The following is an 18,077-nucleotide window of genomic DNA, read 5'->3' as shown; positions in this document are numbered from 1 at the left end:
GAGAGAAAAAGTCGTGGAAATAAATAAAAAACTTTAAGCAACTTTCGTTTAGTCATGACGAGGATATTAATTGTCATTATTAAATTATTTTTGAGAAGAAATGGACAAAATCGCGGTTTAGAACTAACGTCCCCTGAAATCAGAAGGAATTTTAGAATTACAGTTTATTCTTTACTTCAGGGTTAAGGCCCCCATATGGCAGGACAAATTTATATTTTGTTGTGCATCATCATCTCACAGTTTTCTCACTGTTTGCGGCATTTAGCAGTTTATGCGCACAGCAGTATGTTTACACGTGATTACAATTCAAGTCTGGGTGTCCAATTAATATAAACACTATAGTCAAGAGAATGAATGATAGTCAAAAATACTATTTTATTGATTTCAAAGCTAGGCATTTTTTGTTGTTGCCTGAACCATGGAACTCTGAATCCCTGGAACTATGAATCCCTAGAACATAGAACCCTTGGAAATATGGAACCCTGAAACTATAGAATCCTGGAACTACGGAACCCTGGAACCCTGGAACTATGGAACTATGGATTCCTGGAACCCTGGAACCATGAAACTATGGAACCCTGGAACTATGGAACCCTTGAACCCTTGAACTATGGAACTCTGGAACCCTGTAACCATGGACCTATGGAACCCTGGAACCCTGTAACTATGGAACCCTGGAACCCTGGAACTATGGAACCCTGGAACTATGGAACCTTGAAACTACAGAACTATTGAACCTAAGAACTATGGATCTTGGAACTTTGGGACCCTGGAACCCGGAAACCATGGAACTATGGAACCCCGTAACTATAGAACCCTGGAATTATGAAACCTTTCAACTATGGAACCCAGGAACTATGGAACCCAGGAGCTATGGAACCCTGTAACTATGGAACCCTGGAACTATGGAACCCTAGAACTATGGAACCCTGGAACTATGGAACTCGGGAACCCTGGAACTATGGAACTCGGGAACCCTGGAACTATGAAACTCGGGAACCCTGAAATTATGGAACCCTGGATTTATTTAATCCCAGGAACCTTGGAACTATGAAACCCTAGAACCCGGAACTATGGAACCCTAGAACCATGGAACTTTATATAACACTGGAACCAAGGAACCCTGACTGGAACTATTGAATACTTGAACTATGGAACCCTGGAACCTTGGAACTACGAACCTTAGAACTATGGATCCCGGAACTTTGGAACTATCGATTTCTAAGTTCTTATCAAGTTTTCCATATTGCCGTTGTACAATCATTCCAACACTCATTTCCTTTCATATCAATTTAAATCTATGTTTAGTTTCAAGCCTACTACGTCTCAGAATAATTTAAAAATTATAATTTTACACAATACTTTTAAAATATGTCCTTTCTAGTTGAATGGTTACAAATCTTAAAAATTAATTTTAGATAAAAATAAGAAATCACCATGAAGTCTTTCATCTTCGTCTCTCTCCTTATGATTTCTGGTATGATTAAAGGGAGTGACCGGCTATTTAAGGTAGTTGAACTGAGTACGCAGTGTTGTGGAAAACTTCTTTCGGATTAATTTTTAGACATATTAAACCTTTAAAGATCTGAAAATCCTGAGTTTGAGCGCAAATTCGACGTTCAAAACTCCTACTTCGGGGGTGTATACGTTTTCAGAATTATTTTTTTAAATTAATAAATAGCGACGATATAAAATGTAAAAAAATTAAATAAACTACAGACGTCATGTATAGGAACATGTTGAGAAAAAAAAATTAATTTATCATCAAAAATAAGTTATCTTGTTCAATTATTAGTTTCTATTTTCTTATTATTCTGGTTACTAGTTATTCACAAAGATTTTCGCAGATTTTCTAGAATTATTATTGAAAAGACGACATTTGAAGAATTTGAAGAAATCTGCGAATAAATTCAAAGAAGATAAGAAATTCAATGTAATAATGAAAACGAAATAATCGATTTTAGCATTGATTTATTGACAAATTTCTTTTGAGAAATATGTTCTTAACCATCTAATCAGATTACTGTATAATTTTTACTTTATTTTTCGTTGTCGTTATTTAATAACAAGAAAAAACTAATTCTGAAAGCGTATACACCCCCAAAGTAGGAGTTTTAAACGTCGAATTTGCGCTCAAACTCAGGATTTACAGATCTTTAAAAAGTTTTAAAATATGTCCCAAATGAATCCGAAAGAAGTTTTCCACAACACTGCATACTCAGTTCAACTACCTTACATAGCCGGTCACTCCCTTTAAAAGTATTTTCTTATTAAAATTAAAGGGACTGTCGTTGCAATTTAAAAAAGGGAGCATTTCCGATTTACAATGGTACCCTTTGCACATTTATCTGATTAATCATGTAGAATTTATCTAATTTAATAAAACAAGACATTCGTTAATATATATGATGCCTATAGCCGGCTAAACGGCAGGACCGAATGGGCTGAAATTTTTTGTGGACACTCATGGAGTGATATAGGCTAAAAAAATCGAAAGTATTTATTTTAAATTTTTTTTCGAAATTGTTTTATTCCACGGGCAACGCCGGGGCCTTCAGCTAGTATCTAATGGATTCATACTTGATCAGGCAACGTTTTAGATTGTACCATTGTGTATCGGACTTAAACACCCCTTAATAACTTGAGGTTAGCTTTAAATTACGTCACCAGTCCCTTAAAAACATTCCATTTAATCTTCAGAAAACTCCAAAATATTCAAGAAATATTCAAAATATTTAGCAAAAATGGTGAGAAAATTATAAAGATTTGTTTTGAAACAAATTTTATATATTTTAGGTTCACTTGGTCTACAATGTTTCAAGACAAACTCTGGGAGCGGGTAAAGTATTATGAAAACAAAAATATCCCTGGTTCTTTGCTACCCAGAAATGTCGATAGATAACCTTTGATATTTCAAACTATCACATTGTTTCGATCAAATAAATCTCAGGAAAACATCGCGATTAGAAAATTTTAATTTGTGACAAAAGTTGAAGTTCCTTTCAACTACAGTTAAACCCTAAATAAACCATACATCGAAAGAATTCATCAAATGTCGTATTCTTCACTTTCTGATAATGGAATGTTGCAGATATTTAGTTTTTTAATTAAATGATTATATGGAGCTCTTTAAAACTGTTTCCGCATATTCATGGCTATTTACTCATTTTCGCAAATACTGAAATTTACGTAAAACGTATAATACCCGTTGAATAATTGTCAAGACGACATTGATAAAATTCTTTCGATGTATTGCTCATTTAGGGTTTAACTATAACATAGTTTGAAGTTGATAGTTTTAAATTTATTTTTTAATAAAATATTGAATGCGATGCGGCACAAATTCTATTTTGTTTTATTTTTTTTCTAATTTTTGAAAATATTGCTTCTTTTTTAAGCATTGGAAAATACTAACAAAATGATAATTTTGTAAAATTAAAGATATAAATATCTGTAACAGCAATCCCATTAAATAATTCTTTCAACGATCGAAAATAATTTTTTATGTTTTTTTTTTTGTATTTTCAGGAATATTGAAATAGAAGAATGTGCTGCTTCTAGGTACAAATAAAATATTCATTTTATCATTTCTTGATAAAAACATTTATTTAGAAAAAATATCTTACGGCCCGAAGATTTACGCTTTATAACTTTTTTTATTTTATTTTAAAATGTCAAGAAATGGATAAAAATCATTTGGAATGTTTTATCTAATTCTATGGCTTAATAAAAAAAAACATTTTACAGTTCTTCAGCAGTTTGTTTCAAGACGGTTTCTAACTCCGGAGAAAAAATGAAGGGATGTCGAGACAGACCTGAGTCAGGGGTAGGTAACCAGAAAATGTCAAACCGACGCGCACGAAAAACATATTTAAAAAAGACCCTGGATTCTGAAAACAAAACACTTCATATATTTTTGCAAAATGATGTCACTGCTCTTTGATATTTCCAAATACAAGTTCTACAAGATAAATAAAGGCAAAGATAACCAAAACTTGCAAAGATTTAAGAGTTAGAAATTTAAAGATTGAAATGTTCAGTTTCTTGTTGAATTTCCGAAATTTTGTCGTGCAACATCATCTGAAAAAAAAAATCGAAATTATTTTAAATTCTTGAAATTCTGGAGTCTTTTAAATTTTTTCTAAACCAAACAGTTCTTTTTTCTCAAGAAATTAAGTATTTGCGTGTTTTTATTTCCAGAAACTGTAGAATATGAAGACGACATTAATGTAATACTAAAGTGAATTTGATGTTGTTACAAATCAAATAACTTAATTAGTAAGTTATTAAATCACTTTTAAAGGAAACTAGGTCTTTTAACACTGCACAATTTCTGTACCTCATGGACATTGGACTATTTAAAGTTATAAGTTGAGTCTTAAAGTCGCCTTTATATTCCAGAGTTTTCTGGTTAAATCACTGTATAGATAATAAAGTTTGTAAAGATATTGGGATTAAAACCAGAGTTTGTGATTAATTCCTTTAGCATAGATTTAGTTAGAAATTCTTGATATAAAGGAATTTAGCCTTTAGACAAACTCAAATATTTAATTTTTATATCTTTACAACCTGTTTATAATAATTCATTGTTTGAAATATCTACGAAAGTCCACGATATTGGGCTGGATTAGAAAATAAGAATTTGTGGCAAAAAATCAATTCCTTTTGTAGATTTAGCTAGAAATGCTTGATATAAAATTGTAAATGTTTAAGTTTCTAGATACGTATCCGTGTTGGTGAAAACTACCAAAATCAAGGTTGCCAAACCCATTGTGAATTATTTGCCGACTCACACTATAAAACTTGTCCTTAAAAAGGTTACAAATTTCAAAAACATGGATTCCATAAAACTTACAGTGTACACTGAACTAAAGCTTATTTTGTTTTGGTTACAATACAACTTATACAGGTGTGTTTACAATACAGAAATTTGTTCAGGGGGCTTGAATTTGTTTCTCTCTAATCAGCTCAGCTCGGGTGGGGGGGGGGGGCCGAGCCACAAAGGCCCCTCCTCCTTTCGTTCATATGCATCTGACCAAAAATATACCGTACAGTGTACACTAGAAAACTAACATGTACTGCAATTTTGGGGTAAAATCAAAATAAAAGTATTTATAGTAAATCTCAGGCCAAGCTTTTTTTTACTAGTTCCGAAAACGTATCCACCCCCAAAGTAGGAGTTTTGAATTTGCGCTCAAACTCAGGATTTACAGATCTTTAAAAAGTTTAATATGACTCAAATGAATTCGAAAGAAGTTTTCCACAACACTACATACTCAGTTCAACTACCTTACATAGCCGGTCACTCCCTTTAAGTTCCAGAAAAGTAGGTGGACACAATTTTTTTGTTTTTATTCAGATGAAAACTTCTCAGAGCGGTTTGTTTGTTTACATTTTTGTCCCAAGGGACGTTAAGCTAAAAGACACTTCATTTAGTCTAATTGGTAAAGCATCCTAATATTGAATGTATTAAATGTCATCTTCTTACGAAGATTTTGTATCACGGGATGACATGATTTGTGCGAAGCTTTAAAAATTAGAGAAAAACAGTGTTTATAAAAAAGTTTTTTTTCAGTATGGTATGAACAAGTGTAAATGGTCAGGTAATTAAGATAAACGTTTTATAAATTTCCTATTTTTAACTTTTTCTCAGCTTTTTAAGTTTTCCTCAGCTTTTTAACTTTTCCTCAGCTTTTTAACTTTTCCTCCTTTTTAACTTTTCCTCAGCTTTTTAACTTTTCCTCAGCTTTTTCCTCAGCTTATTAACTTTTCCTCAGCTTATTAACTTTTCCTTAGCTTTTTAACTTTTCCTCAGCTTATTAACTTTTCCTCAGCTTTTTAAATTTTGTTTCTGACTATTTTAGACTTTTCCCTTTTCTTGGACTTTGTCCTACTCCTATAAACTTTTTTTGGACTTTTTTCATCTTTTTTAAAACTTTTCCATTATGAACTATGTCCGCCTCTTTTAAACTTTTTCCTTTTTTGGACTTAGTCCTCCTTTTTTAACTTTTCCTTTTTATGTACTTAGGTCTCCTCTTTCAAACTTTTTTTTTACTTTGTCCTCCACTTTTAATCTTTTCCTTTCTTTGTATTTTGTCATCTTCTTTTAAATTTTTTCCTTTCTTTGGACTTTGAAAAAATATATATATTTTCAGTGACTACACTTCCTGAGAGAGTACCTTCAGAAAATAGAGAGTTTGATCCTCCCATCAGCAGTGGCGGAGCAGGAGGTACTTTTTATGCCTTCAACTGAAAACTTTAGAATTGTGGATGTCGAGATCAATGCTTAATCTCTTCTTTTCAATAAACTTAAAGGGACTGTAAAGGAAAAATGAAAGGGGTATAGGCTAAAAGCTAATCACTTCAGCTCTTGTTTGCGACCCATGGAAACGTCATCTGAAGTTTCTCTCTAGAGAAATTGATTTAAAACTGTGTCAATAACCAGAAAGTTGTAGAATAGGAAGATGAAATTAAAGCAACATTGAAGTGCTTTTGATGTTGTTACAAAGCAAATAGCTTTACTAGTAAGTAATTGAATTACTCACTAAGTGAATTGGGTCTGTTTACACTGCACAACTACGGTGTCACATGTTCATTGGACTATTAAAACTTATAACTTGAGACTAAAAGTCGACTTCCTATTCCAGAGTTTTCTGGTTATCACTGTAACATCCCAAGAATGCTTGCTAAAAATTTATATTCTTTCAGGCGACACCGATGATATTGCTATACGATGTCAATGCAACACAAACCTATGCAATGGGTCAACCTCACTGATCCCATCCAACCTTATTATCATGCTTATATTCTCATATATCGGCTTTGTCTGCATGAAATAATTATAGAAGCTGTAACTTTTTATTCGATTTATTTATATTTAGAAATATTTTATATGTATAGGCTTGGCAAGATATCTAATACAGGGTTACCCACAAAGGATAAGACTTCATGAGACGATTGAATAAAACTGTCAATTTTCTTAATTTTATGATTCTCTGTCCCAGTAAACTGGTTTCTTTCTTATTGCTAAATTAGAAAGTAAGCCATTAAAATTTAAGTTAGAAAATTTGACTTAACCTAATTATATTTTAAGAGTTTCTAGTCTTCAACTTTACAATCTCATACTTTGTGAGTAACCCTGTACATCTATCTATTTTGTAATTAGAGCTGTGATCTTAATTAAACACTAAAAATATCCTAATCTATACCTTGCCTACGATGCTTGCTTTTTAGAATTCTGTAAAAATATATATGAGACGTACATTAATAAAGGATAAATTATCATTTTTATTTAAAAATATAAAAAAGAACATAAAACAACAGCTACTGATTATCAAAACCATGAATTGATTTTTTTCTAAAGTTATTCTATTGGGTTCATTTTTTTAAATACATACTTCATCTGCCGATCAAACTGATCAAGAGATCTATTAAACTAGTGATCTACTGATCAACTGGTCTACTGATCAACTGATCTACTGATCAACTGAACTACTGATCAACCGATCTACTGATCAACTGATCCACTGAAAAACCGGTCTACATACTGATCAACTGTTCCACTGATACACTGATCTACTGATCAACTGATCTACTGATCAACTGATCTTCAGATCAACTGATCTTCAGATCAACTGATCTGCAGATCAACTGATCTGCAGATCAACTGATCTGCAGATCAACTGATCGATTGATCTGCTAATCTACTGATCTGTTAAACTATTTATCTGTTGATCTGTACTGATCAAATGATCTATTTGTCCATTAGTCTATTAACCCATTAATCTATTTATCCATTGATCTAATGATCTATTGATCAACTGATCTGGTCATCTTCTTATTCACTGATATGTTGATTTGTTGATCTACTGATCTGTTGATTTACTAATCTGTTGATCTACTGATCTGTTGATCTACTGATCTGTTGATCTACTGATCTGTTGATCTACTGATCTGTTGATCTACTGATCTGTTGATCTACTGATCAACTGATATGATGATCTGTTGATATACTGATCGACAGATCAACTAATCAATTGATTGATCTCTTGAAGTAATCATCTATACGACAGGTCTGCCTCCTGTTTCTAGTTCTCCTGAAAGAGCTTTCAACATATCCGGGTATATATCTACAGCACTACGGTCAGCATCAACCTGGATATTTAATCAATTAACCAATTATATCGGGGTAGATATCTACAGCACTACTGTCAGCATCAACCTGGATATTTAATCAATTAATCAATCATATCGGGGTATATATCTACAGCACTACGGTCAGCATCAACCTGGATATTCAATCAATTAACCAATTATATCGGGGTAGATATCTACAGCACTACGGTCAGCATCAACTTGGATATTTAATCAATTAATCAATTATATCGGGGTATATATTTACAGCACTACGGTCAGCATCAACCTGGATATTTAATCAATTAATCAATTATATCGGGGTAGATATCTACAGCACTACGGTCAGCTTCAACCTGGATATTTAATCAATTAATCAATCATATCGGGGTATATATTTACAGCACTACGGTCAGCATCAACCTGGATATTTAATCAATTAATCAATTATATCGGGGTATATATCTACAGCACTACGGTCAGCATCAACCTGGATATTTAATCAATTAATCAATCATATCGGGGTATATATTTACAGCACTACGGTCAGCATCAACCTGGATATTTAATCAATTAATCAATTATATCGGGGTATATATCTACAGCACTACGGTCAGCATCAACCTGGATATTTAATCAATTAATCAATTATATCAGGGTAGATATCTACAGCACTTCAGTCAGCATCAACCAGGATATTGAATCAATTAATTAATTATATCCGGGTATATATCTACAGCACTAAAGTCAACATCAACCTAGATATTCAATAAGTTAATCAATTATATCCGGGTATTATTCTACAACACTTAGGTCAGAATCAACCTGGATATTAAATCAAACAAACAATCAATTATTTATATTTGGAAGAAAAAGTTTGATGGCGCGATTTTTTATCACCTTTGCTGCCAATCAAGCGATTTTTTTTGATTTTTTACCTGTTACCTGGTAATCACCAACCAATCAAACAAATCAAAGGACTGCTGTGGTAAGTTAAACAATTTAAGAATTAAAAGAATTAAACACTTTTCAAGATATTTATCAAATAAATGTTTATATTTCTTTTTTAACTCAAAAGTTTGATTGAGATATTTAACTGATTTAAAGTTTTAAAGAATTTAAAAAAAGGGTAATAACAGGTCCACCGACTGTGCTACCTTGACTGTTTTATTGCAGTATTTCTCTAAAACTGGAACAGTTTTCTCCTCGTATAGTTTAACCCTCTTTAGAACGGTTTCTGGTTTATCGTCGAAATTACCCCGGCGGGTTAGCCGGTCAACCATAGTATCTGTACTAAGGTCCAGGTGGATTATTCTAGAAGTACATAGTTGCTAATCAGTTGATTATAGTGTACTCAAGTACATGTGGATTATTCTAGAAGTACATAGTTGTTAGCCAGTTAATTATAGTACGTACTCAAGTACAGGTGGATTATTCTAGAACATAGTTGTTAATCAGTTAATTATAGTGTACTCAAGTACATGTAGATTATTCTAGAAGTACATAGTTGTTAATCAGTTAATTATAGTGTACTCAGGTCCATGTGGATTATTCTAGAACATAGTTGTTAATCAGTTAATTATAGAGTACTCAAGTACATGTGGATTATTCTAGAAGTACATAGTTGTTAATCAAGGTACCCATTGGTTTTCTCAAAAAATTCAGTAAATTCGGTCCAGCCGCTTCGCCAACTATTGCTAACTTAAAAATGTATATGAGTTAAGAGCTTTATTATAAACTAACTTTAGAACCAAGCTTTGCCTGGAATAAAAGTTAAAAATTAAAACTAAAAGCTGAGAACATTTCTCTAGTTTTAACGAGTTTCCCAATAAAAATTTCCCAATACAAACACCCGAACAGAGATTACTACTAAATATAATAATTCTCTTCGCCCATATATTTTTGTTTTAAATAGGTTAGTTATAGGTGGCTAAACGGCTGAACCGAATGGGCTGAAATATTTTTAGGACATCCTTGAGTATCTGGCTAAAAAATTTCGATTTTTTTCAAAACCTTTTTTTGGTGAAAAATATTTTTTTTTTCAAAATTGGATTTTAAAAAATACCTTGTGACGGGAACAACTTGCTTCTCAAATTTCTCTGCTTCCTCCAGATCCAAGGGATATCCGTCAATAAGGAATCCACTACTTCCGGTCACTTTGGACGCCATTGCCTGAATTTAAAAGAACCGTAGGATTAATTTCAAGTGACCCTCCACAAAGATGGCAATGCGCAATCCAAAACCTTTATGTAATCAATAATAAGGAATTGAGTCTTTGCCTCAACATCATATTTTTAACCCCTATACATTTGCATTCTTATGATATTTCAAGCTTTTATCTAACAGAATTTATAGTTTAAAATGTCTAAAATCTACGTCATGGTCATCAGCTAGGTTGCCAAGACATAGGGATTAGACAATCAGAGTTCTTAGAAAATATTCAATTCTTCTTTACAGTTCAGTTGTAGACTTTTACATCAATACAATGATGTCAACCTTTTATTATTTCCGGTTTTTTATCAAACTTTGAAAACAAAATTAAATTTCCTACTTCGGAGAGAAGATCCAGGACAACCTCTACAGGAACAAGCTCTCCCATTTCCATCAGTTTATAGAGTTGTAAACCTCTCTTAGATCCAGACATAACTTCATGTCTTAGCAGTTCTCCTAAACATACATTATTCAGCTATAAACCTCTCTTAGAGCCAGACATAACTTCATGTCTTAGCAGTTCTCCTAAACATACATTATACAGCTATAAACCTCTCTTAGATCCGGACATAACTTCATGTCTTAGCAGTTCTCATAAACATACATTATACAGCTATAAACCCGGTTTAGATCCTGGCATAACTTTATGCCTTAACAGTTCTCATAAACATACATTATACAGCTATAAACCTCTCTTAGATCCGGACATAACTTCATGTCTTAGCAGTTCTCATAAACATACATTATACAGCTATAAACCTCTCTTTGATCCGGACATAACTTAATGTCTTAGCAGTTGTCCTAAACATACATTATACAGCTATAAACCTCTCTTAGATCCGGACATAACTTCATGTCTTAGCAGTTCTCCTAAACATACATTATACAGCCATAGACCTCTCTTAGATCCTGACATAACCTTATGTCTTAGCAGTTCTCCTAAACATACATTATACAGCTGTAAACCCGGTTTAGATCCTGGCATAACTTTATGCCTTAACAGTTCTCATAAACATACATACATACAGCTATAAACCTCTCTTAGATCCTGACATAACTTTATGTCTTAGCAGTTCTTATAAAAATAAATTATACAGCTATAAACCTCTCTTAGATCCAGACATAACTTCAATTCTTTGCAGTTCTCCTAAACATACATTATACTGCTATAAACCTCTCTTAGATCCGGACATAACTTCATGTCTTAGCAGTTCTCCTAAACATACATTATACAGCTATAAACCTCTCTCAGATCTGGACATAACGTCATGTCGTAGCAGTTCTCCTAAACATACATTATACAGCTATAAACCTCTCTTAGATCCGGACATAACTTCATGTCTTAGCAATTTTCCTAAACATACATAATAGAGCTATAAACCTCTCTTAGATCCGGGCATAACTCCATGTCTTAGCAGTTCTCCTAAACATATATTATACAGCTATAAACCTCTCTTAGATCTAGACATAACTTCATGTCTTAGCTGTTCTCCTAAACATCTCTTAGATCCAGACATAAGTTTATGTCTTAGGAGTTCTCCTAAACATACATTACACAGCTATAAACTTCTCTTAGATCCGGACATAACTTCATGTCTTAGCAGTTCTCCTAAACATACATTATACAGCCATAGACATCTCTTAGATCCTGACATAACTTTATGTCTTAGCAGTTCTCCTAAACATAAATTATACAGCTATAAGCCTCTCTTAGATCCAGACATAACTTCATGTCTTAGCAGTTCTCCTAAACATCTCTTAGATTCAGACATAAGTTCATGTCTTAGGAGTTCTCCTAAACATACATTACACAGCTATAAACTTCTCTTAGATCCAGACATAACTTTATGTCTTAGCAGTTCTCCTAAACATACATTTTACAGCCATAGAATTCTCTAAGATCCGGACATAACTTTATGTCTTAGCAGTTCTCCATAACACACATTATACAGAAATAGACCTCTCTTAGATCCAGACATAACTTTAGGTCTTTGCCGTTCTCCTAAACATACATTATTCAGCTATAAACCTAGCTTAGAGCCTGGCGTAACTTCATGTTTTATCAGTTCTCGTAAACATACATTATACAGCTATAAACCTAACTTAGAGCCTGGCATAACTTCATGTCTTAGCAGTTGTCCTAAACATACATTATACAGCTATAAACCTAGTTTAGAGCCTGGCATAACTTCATGTCTTAGCAGTTCTCCTGAACATACATTTTACAGCTATAAACCTAGTTTAGAGCCTGGCATAACTTCATGTCTTAGCAGTTCTCCTAAACATACATTTTACAGCTATAAACCTAGTTTAGAGCCTGGCATAACTTCATGTCTTAGCAGTTCTCCTGAACATACATTTTACAGCTATAAACCTATCTTAGATCCAGACATAACTTCATGTCTTAGCAGTTCTCCTAAACATACATACATACAGTATATACTCCGTTTTCTGATGTTTAGCACTGATTTGAGGATTCATCTCGTATTGGAGGATGAGACAGATGTTTAGAAAGATAAATATGGTACCACAGTTGCAATCTCTATTGGTTCTGAAGGCTTGCCATGAAGAATGTGCCTAATCTGACCAGAGGCTACCAGATACACAGACTAGATATGCACAGATTGCCCATAAGCTCTCATTGGATAGGCTAATCAGGCCTATAGTTGTCCCGGCACGACATTTCCACAAAAGGTGTTTGACTACCATATAACGGCCACTTGTTGCATTAATACACATTCAAGGGTAAAGTTTTTTACAATTTTTAAAGATAAAACATGATATTTATGAATTTAGTTTATTTTTGAAGGTTTTGTATTTTGTATCCAAAGGATATCCTTAAATATCCCTGAATACAGACGTCTGTTTATTGGTAGTGTACTCTAGTTGTACATAATGGAACCCTCTGTAGAAAATATCGCGTTTTCTAACCTTTTATAGTTTTCTGAACTCTCTTATCTCCGACCAGAAATGTTAAACTAGGGATGTGCTTTACCTGCTGCAAGATGAACGTATCCGTATTTAGCTCGGAGATGATCACACTGGGTTCCTTTACCACAGCCTGGTCCTCCAATAACCCATACTACTGGCAGTCCGGACTCTTTCACCTTAATTAAAGGGTGTGTCCGGTTAGACATGCAAGTTGAGCTGAGAGTGCAGTATTGCTTTTACGGTGTATAATTATGTAGAATTTCCTGGATTGTCAAACCCGGCAGGAAGATTTGATCTGCCACAACATGCCGGGCCCGTACACCTGCTCGGCTGGCTGGCCCAGCACTACTACCTGACTGGTTGTGGCGCTGCATGCCTCCCCGGCTGGCTGGCCAGCACCACTATCTGGCTGGTTGTGGCGCTGCACGCCTGCCTGGGGGGTTGGACAATTATGCCTTACAAACGTCTTATAGGTCTCAAATGATTTCTAGTAAAATGTTTCTCTACAATACTGCATTTTCAGCTCAACAACCATGTCTAGCCAGACACTCCCTTTAAATAGTCTCATCACGAAAAGTAAAAATAAAAAAATTAATGACATTTTTCTTCATGTGTAGCTCATAGAAATTGGAAATTTTTACACTTATGGTGAATTCTTTAGCTCTTAGAAAAGACAGTTGTCAAAAACTTTAAGGTGTTTAAAATTTTGAATATCACAAACTTGTCGTTTATTCTTTTTTAAACTTTATTCTAAAGACAAACTCCCAGACCAGTAAAACCAAGGTTATAATGCAAGGAAAGTTAATTGCGGTCGCGTATACTCTGCGTACATATTGAAACCTGTTCTCTCTGGGCGGAATTTGTAAACAAAAATAGATATTCGTCCAGTATACGAGGAAGATAAAAGCATTAAATTTTGATAATTTTGAAAATTCACATAATAGTTTCAAATGACAAGAATATTTCATAGACTTTTTTTGTGAAAATGGATTCCATGTCAGGCTGTGACATCCGTCTTGTGTTTACTTTTCCGCCCAAAGACAGTACACTGCAGTACAAAAAATACCTACACATCTGAAATAACCTTCCTTGCATTACATCCTTGAGTAGATTTATAAAATAAGAAGACGACCAGTAGCTCTATTTATTAATTAAACTGCACGATATTTTCTGAAAACCTACCTTGGTTAGATCAACTTGTTTCCTCTCAATCTCCATCTTTAAACCAGGTTATTATCTACAAATAGAATACAATATCTACCTAAACAATACAGTATCTACATAAACAATACAATATCTACCTAAACAATACAATATTTACCTAAACAATACAATATCTACCTAAACAATACAATATCTACCTAAACAATACAATATCTACCTAAACAATACAATATCAACCTAAACAATACAATATATCAACCTAAACAATACAAAATCATCATAAGCAATTTACAATATCTACATAAACAATACAATATCTACCTAAACACTAAAATATCTACATAAACAAGACAATATCTACCTAAACAATACAATATCTACCTAAACAATACAATATCAACCTAAACAATGAAATATCAACCTAAACAATACAATATCTACCTTAATAATACAACATCGTCATAAACAATACAATATTATCAATCTAGAAAATACAAAACAAAACAATATCAACCTAAACAATACAATATCTACCTTAACTGTCAATACAATATCTACCTAAACAGTATGATATCAACATAAACAATACAATACCAACCTAAATAATACAATTCACCTTAACAATACAATATCAACCTAAGCAATACAATAAAAAGCGCCGGCTTAACCCTATCCCCGCTGGGGTACTTGAAAACCAGGATACGCTGGGGGGGGTCAATTTGACCCCCCCCCCCTCTAAATCCCATGTTTTATGTCCAAATATGACAAATGATACATCATTAGAAAGCTCTTGTGCTCTACTTTTAGAATCTGCAAAAAAATTTGCAAATTTGTGAAAATTGAATTTTTTATCGCAAAATCCAGTTTTATAGTAAAAATGTTTGCAAAAAAAAATGTGTCCAAAAAATGACAAATTATACATTTTTGAAAAGCCCTTGACCATGCCATTTCAAATATGCAAAAATTTTTGCAAAATTTTAAATAACCTAATTTTTAATAAAGAAAAACTAAAAATGTGCAAATTTCCTTTGACAGGTTGTTTGCAAAAAATTTGCAATTTTTTTTTCGCAAAACTTGTGCAATCCGTTTCCTTATGTCATAGGCTTTCCAAAAAGCTAAATTTTATCAAAATCTGACAAGTGAAAGTGGGTCAAAACAAAGATTTAGTTTGCTACAGGCAAAAGCAGTCATTCAGGCAGTGTGCCTGAGGACTCAGGAAGTTAGTATTAAAGCCCGGTTTTAGGCCTAAAGGGAGGGCTTTGGGTATGTAAGAAAAGTCAGAAAATTTCAACAGCCTCAGACCAATACTTTTTGAGTTATGTAAAAAAAACTACAGGGGGGGGTCAAATTGACCCCCCCCCCCCCCAGCGGGAATAGGGTTAATAACACATTTAATACAATTTCAAATGGAACATCTTCAGATTTGGCCTCAGAATTTGGCCTCAGAATTTCTAAAGTGATGAATATTTAGAACCCCGGTCCTCAACCTACCTGATATAACAGGGTACGTTGCTTGACTGTGACAATGCAAAGTAGACGATACATTATATAAATTAGCTTACCTCGGTCAAAGGATTAGTCTACTTTCCTTTTAAGCCTCTTCCTTTCCCTTTAAACCTATCGGAGGATTTCCCTAATGCTAAATTATTTGCAAATATAACAATTTATTTATTTGCCACAAATACATAAAAGAATACAAAGCTGTAAAAAAAGTGCATAACTAATTTTATAGAAGTTAGCCAGAACAACAATCACACTGCAGAATTGAGGTTGGGGAGGAGGAATTTGACCAGCATGCATGAGGGGAATATATCTATTTATGAACAAAATCTTTATTTCAATCTATTCACAACGATATAGCTAGAGGGCTTTTTAAAGAAGTGGAGTCTTTGCCACAAACTCTGATTTTTTAATTGCTATATCTTAGCGACCCAATTGCGTAGAACTTTGATTTTTTTAAACTATCTAGTCTAGTCTAGGGTTGTATATATTATAGGTTTTCAGCAACAGGTTGCAAAATTATTATGTTGATTTGAAAATTTTAGTTTGTTGCAAAGACTCAACTCCTTAAAATAAAATTTATTGTTTGTTTTCAAACTTTGACAACAAGTCTACAACTAAGTCTAATGAAAGATTTCATGCTGAATTTCCTAAAAAAAATAGTTAATAGTTGTTGCAAACTCTAAATTATGATTTTATGATTATGAGGAGACCAAAATCTTATTTTATTGTTTTATAATGAATTATAATATAGACGAAAAGAAAGAGCAACAATTAAGTTGCCTTGAAAGCCTCGTCTAAATATACCATAGCGAAAAGCTTTATTAGTTTTGATGCTTGTAAAACACTTGGCCTAAAATTAAATGAAATTAAATTATAAATTGTTTCGGCATAACTAAACCAAAGAAGTAATATAATAAATTATTTTGGAAATTTTTATGTCAATCTTTATGTGGGAAGGGGGGGGGGGAGGGGGGTATAATTAAAAAATTAACAAAAGGGGAATGGGCACATAAACCCTCAAATGACACACATTTTCAAGGGGGTTTCACGCCTTCAATTTTTTGGAGCTGTTTTCTCGAGATTTTGCATGAAGGTTAGAATAGTGATTAATGCTAGAAATGTACTATCAAAATGTAAACAATAAAAAAATAAAAAACATTTTTCACACATTTTCCTCGTTTTTTTAAAAAAATAGGCTTTCTTGATTTTAGTTACAAATTGGGCCATTTTCCCCTCAAAAATTAATTTGAATTAATATCTTCAGTTTTTCATCCAAATCATAATTGTGATTATCTATCTGGACAAAAAATTAAAAAGAACCTGTCAAATCATTCGTTGGGATGTTTAGAAAGATGAAAATTTCCCTGTATGATAATTGAAGGACTGCAGTATGGTTTTGGTGAATTAATTCACCAAAACCATACTGCAGTCCTTAAATTATCATACAGGGAAATTTTCATCTTTCTAAACATCCCAACGAATGATTTGACAGGTTCTTTGAAAAACAAAATTTCCCGGATTTTAACATTTTTTTGGCCCCGATCTAGCCTAATTACCAACAACAGGGTTTATAGGCAAAATGTCTTTAATTTTAAATGCTTATGATACAGTGATAACCAGAAAACTCTGTAATAGGAAGACGACTTTATAGCAATATTTAAGTGTATTTGATGTTTTTAAAAAGAAAGTAGTTTTTCAAGACAATTATTAAATCACAAATAAAATTAAGAGTCTGTTTACACTGCACAATTGTCGTATCCCATGAATATTGGACTATTCAAAGTTATAAGTTAAGTTTAAAAGGCGTCTTCCTATTCCAGAGTTCTCTGGTTATCGCTGTAGAAAAATGCAGCGTTAATTTAAGATTTTAAAGACGTCATGGCATCTATTATAACTTAAACATATTAAGAGTCACGGAAGTTCGTAGTAAGATTTTGATTCCACTGGAGACCACCGGAGGGAATTCTTTTTCACTGGAGGGGTTTGAAAAAACGCTTTTTACAATTCAAAACTTTACGCAGGGCGATTTACATTCCACTGGAGGGATTCAGATGTCCTTCCCGGGGGCTTATAATTCCACTGGAGGGATTCAGTTATCCTTCCTTGGGGTTTATAATTCCACTGGAGGGATTCAG

General features: G+C 33.2%; 2 protein-coding genes across 3 annotated transcripts; one reads left to right on the top strand and one right to left on the bottom strand.

The window, feature by feature from the left end:
- The first annotated feature begins 1,384 nt into the window (after positions 1 to 1,384).
- LOC111704232 (uncharacterized) lies at positions 1,385 to 7,284 on the top strand. Its single transcript, XM_023476387.1, has 7 exons — positions 1,385 to 1,477; positions 2,797 to 2,839; positions 3,529 to 3,561; positions 3,748 to 3,826; positions 5,576 to 5,603; positions 6,156 to 6,230; positions 6,709 to 7,284. Exons 1-7 carry the CDS (start codon positions 1,438 to 1,440, stop codon positions 6,837 to 6,839), a joined length of 429 nt encoding a protein of 142 aa, XP_023332155.1. The 5' UTR covers positions 1,385 to 1,437; the 3' UTR covers positions 6,840 to 7,284.
- LOC111704231 (adenylate kinase isoenzyme 1) lies at positions 7,270 to 15,983 on the bottom strand. 2 transcript variants are annotated; one of them, XM_023476385.1, is made up of 7 exons: positions 15,931 to 15,982; positions 14,458 to 14,512; positions 13,340 to 13,451; positions 10,685 to 10,800; positions 10,199 to 10,305; positions 9,291 to 9,447; positions 7,270 to 8,154 (listed from the first exon to the last, which is right to left on the bottom strand). In XM_023476385.1, exons 2-7 carry the CDS (start codon positions 14,491 to 14,493, stop codon positions 8,062 to 8,064), a joined length of 621 nt encoding a protein of 206 aa, XP_023332153.1. In that variant the 5' UTR covers positions 14,494 to 14,512; positions 15,931 to 15,982; the 3' UTR covers positions 7,270 to 8,061. The 2 variants fall into 2 exon arrangements, with proteins under 2 accessions (XP_023332153.1, XP_023332154.1); XM_023476386.1 differs by lacking the exon at positions 7,270 to 8,154 and adding an exon at positions 8,657 to 8,757 and having other exon boundaries at positions 15,931 to 15,983.
- Positions 15,984 to 18,077: the final 2,094 nt, after the last annotated feature.

Source organism: Eurytemora carolleeae, unplaced genomic scaffold, assembly GCF_000591075.1.
Source record: "Eurytemora carolleeae unplaced genomic scaffold, Eaff_2.0 scaffold194, whole genome shotgun sequence".
In the NCBI taxonomy this organism is placed as follows: Eukaryota; Metazoa; Arthropoda; class Copepoda; order Calanoida; family Temoridae; genus Eurytemora; species Eurytemora carolleeae.
The sequence above is the reverse complement of the archived record's forward strand: the minus strand, read 5'-3'. Positions and strand labels throughout refer to the sequence as shown.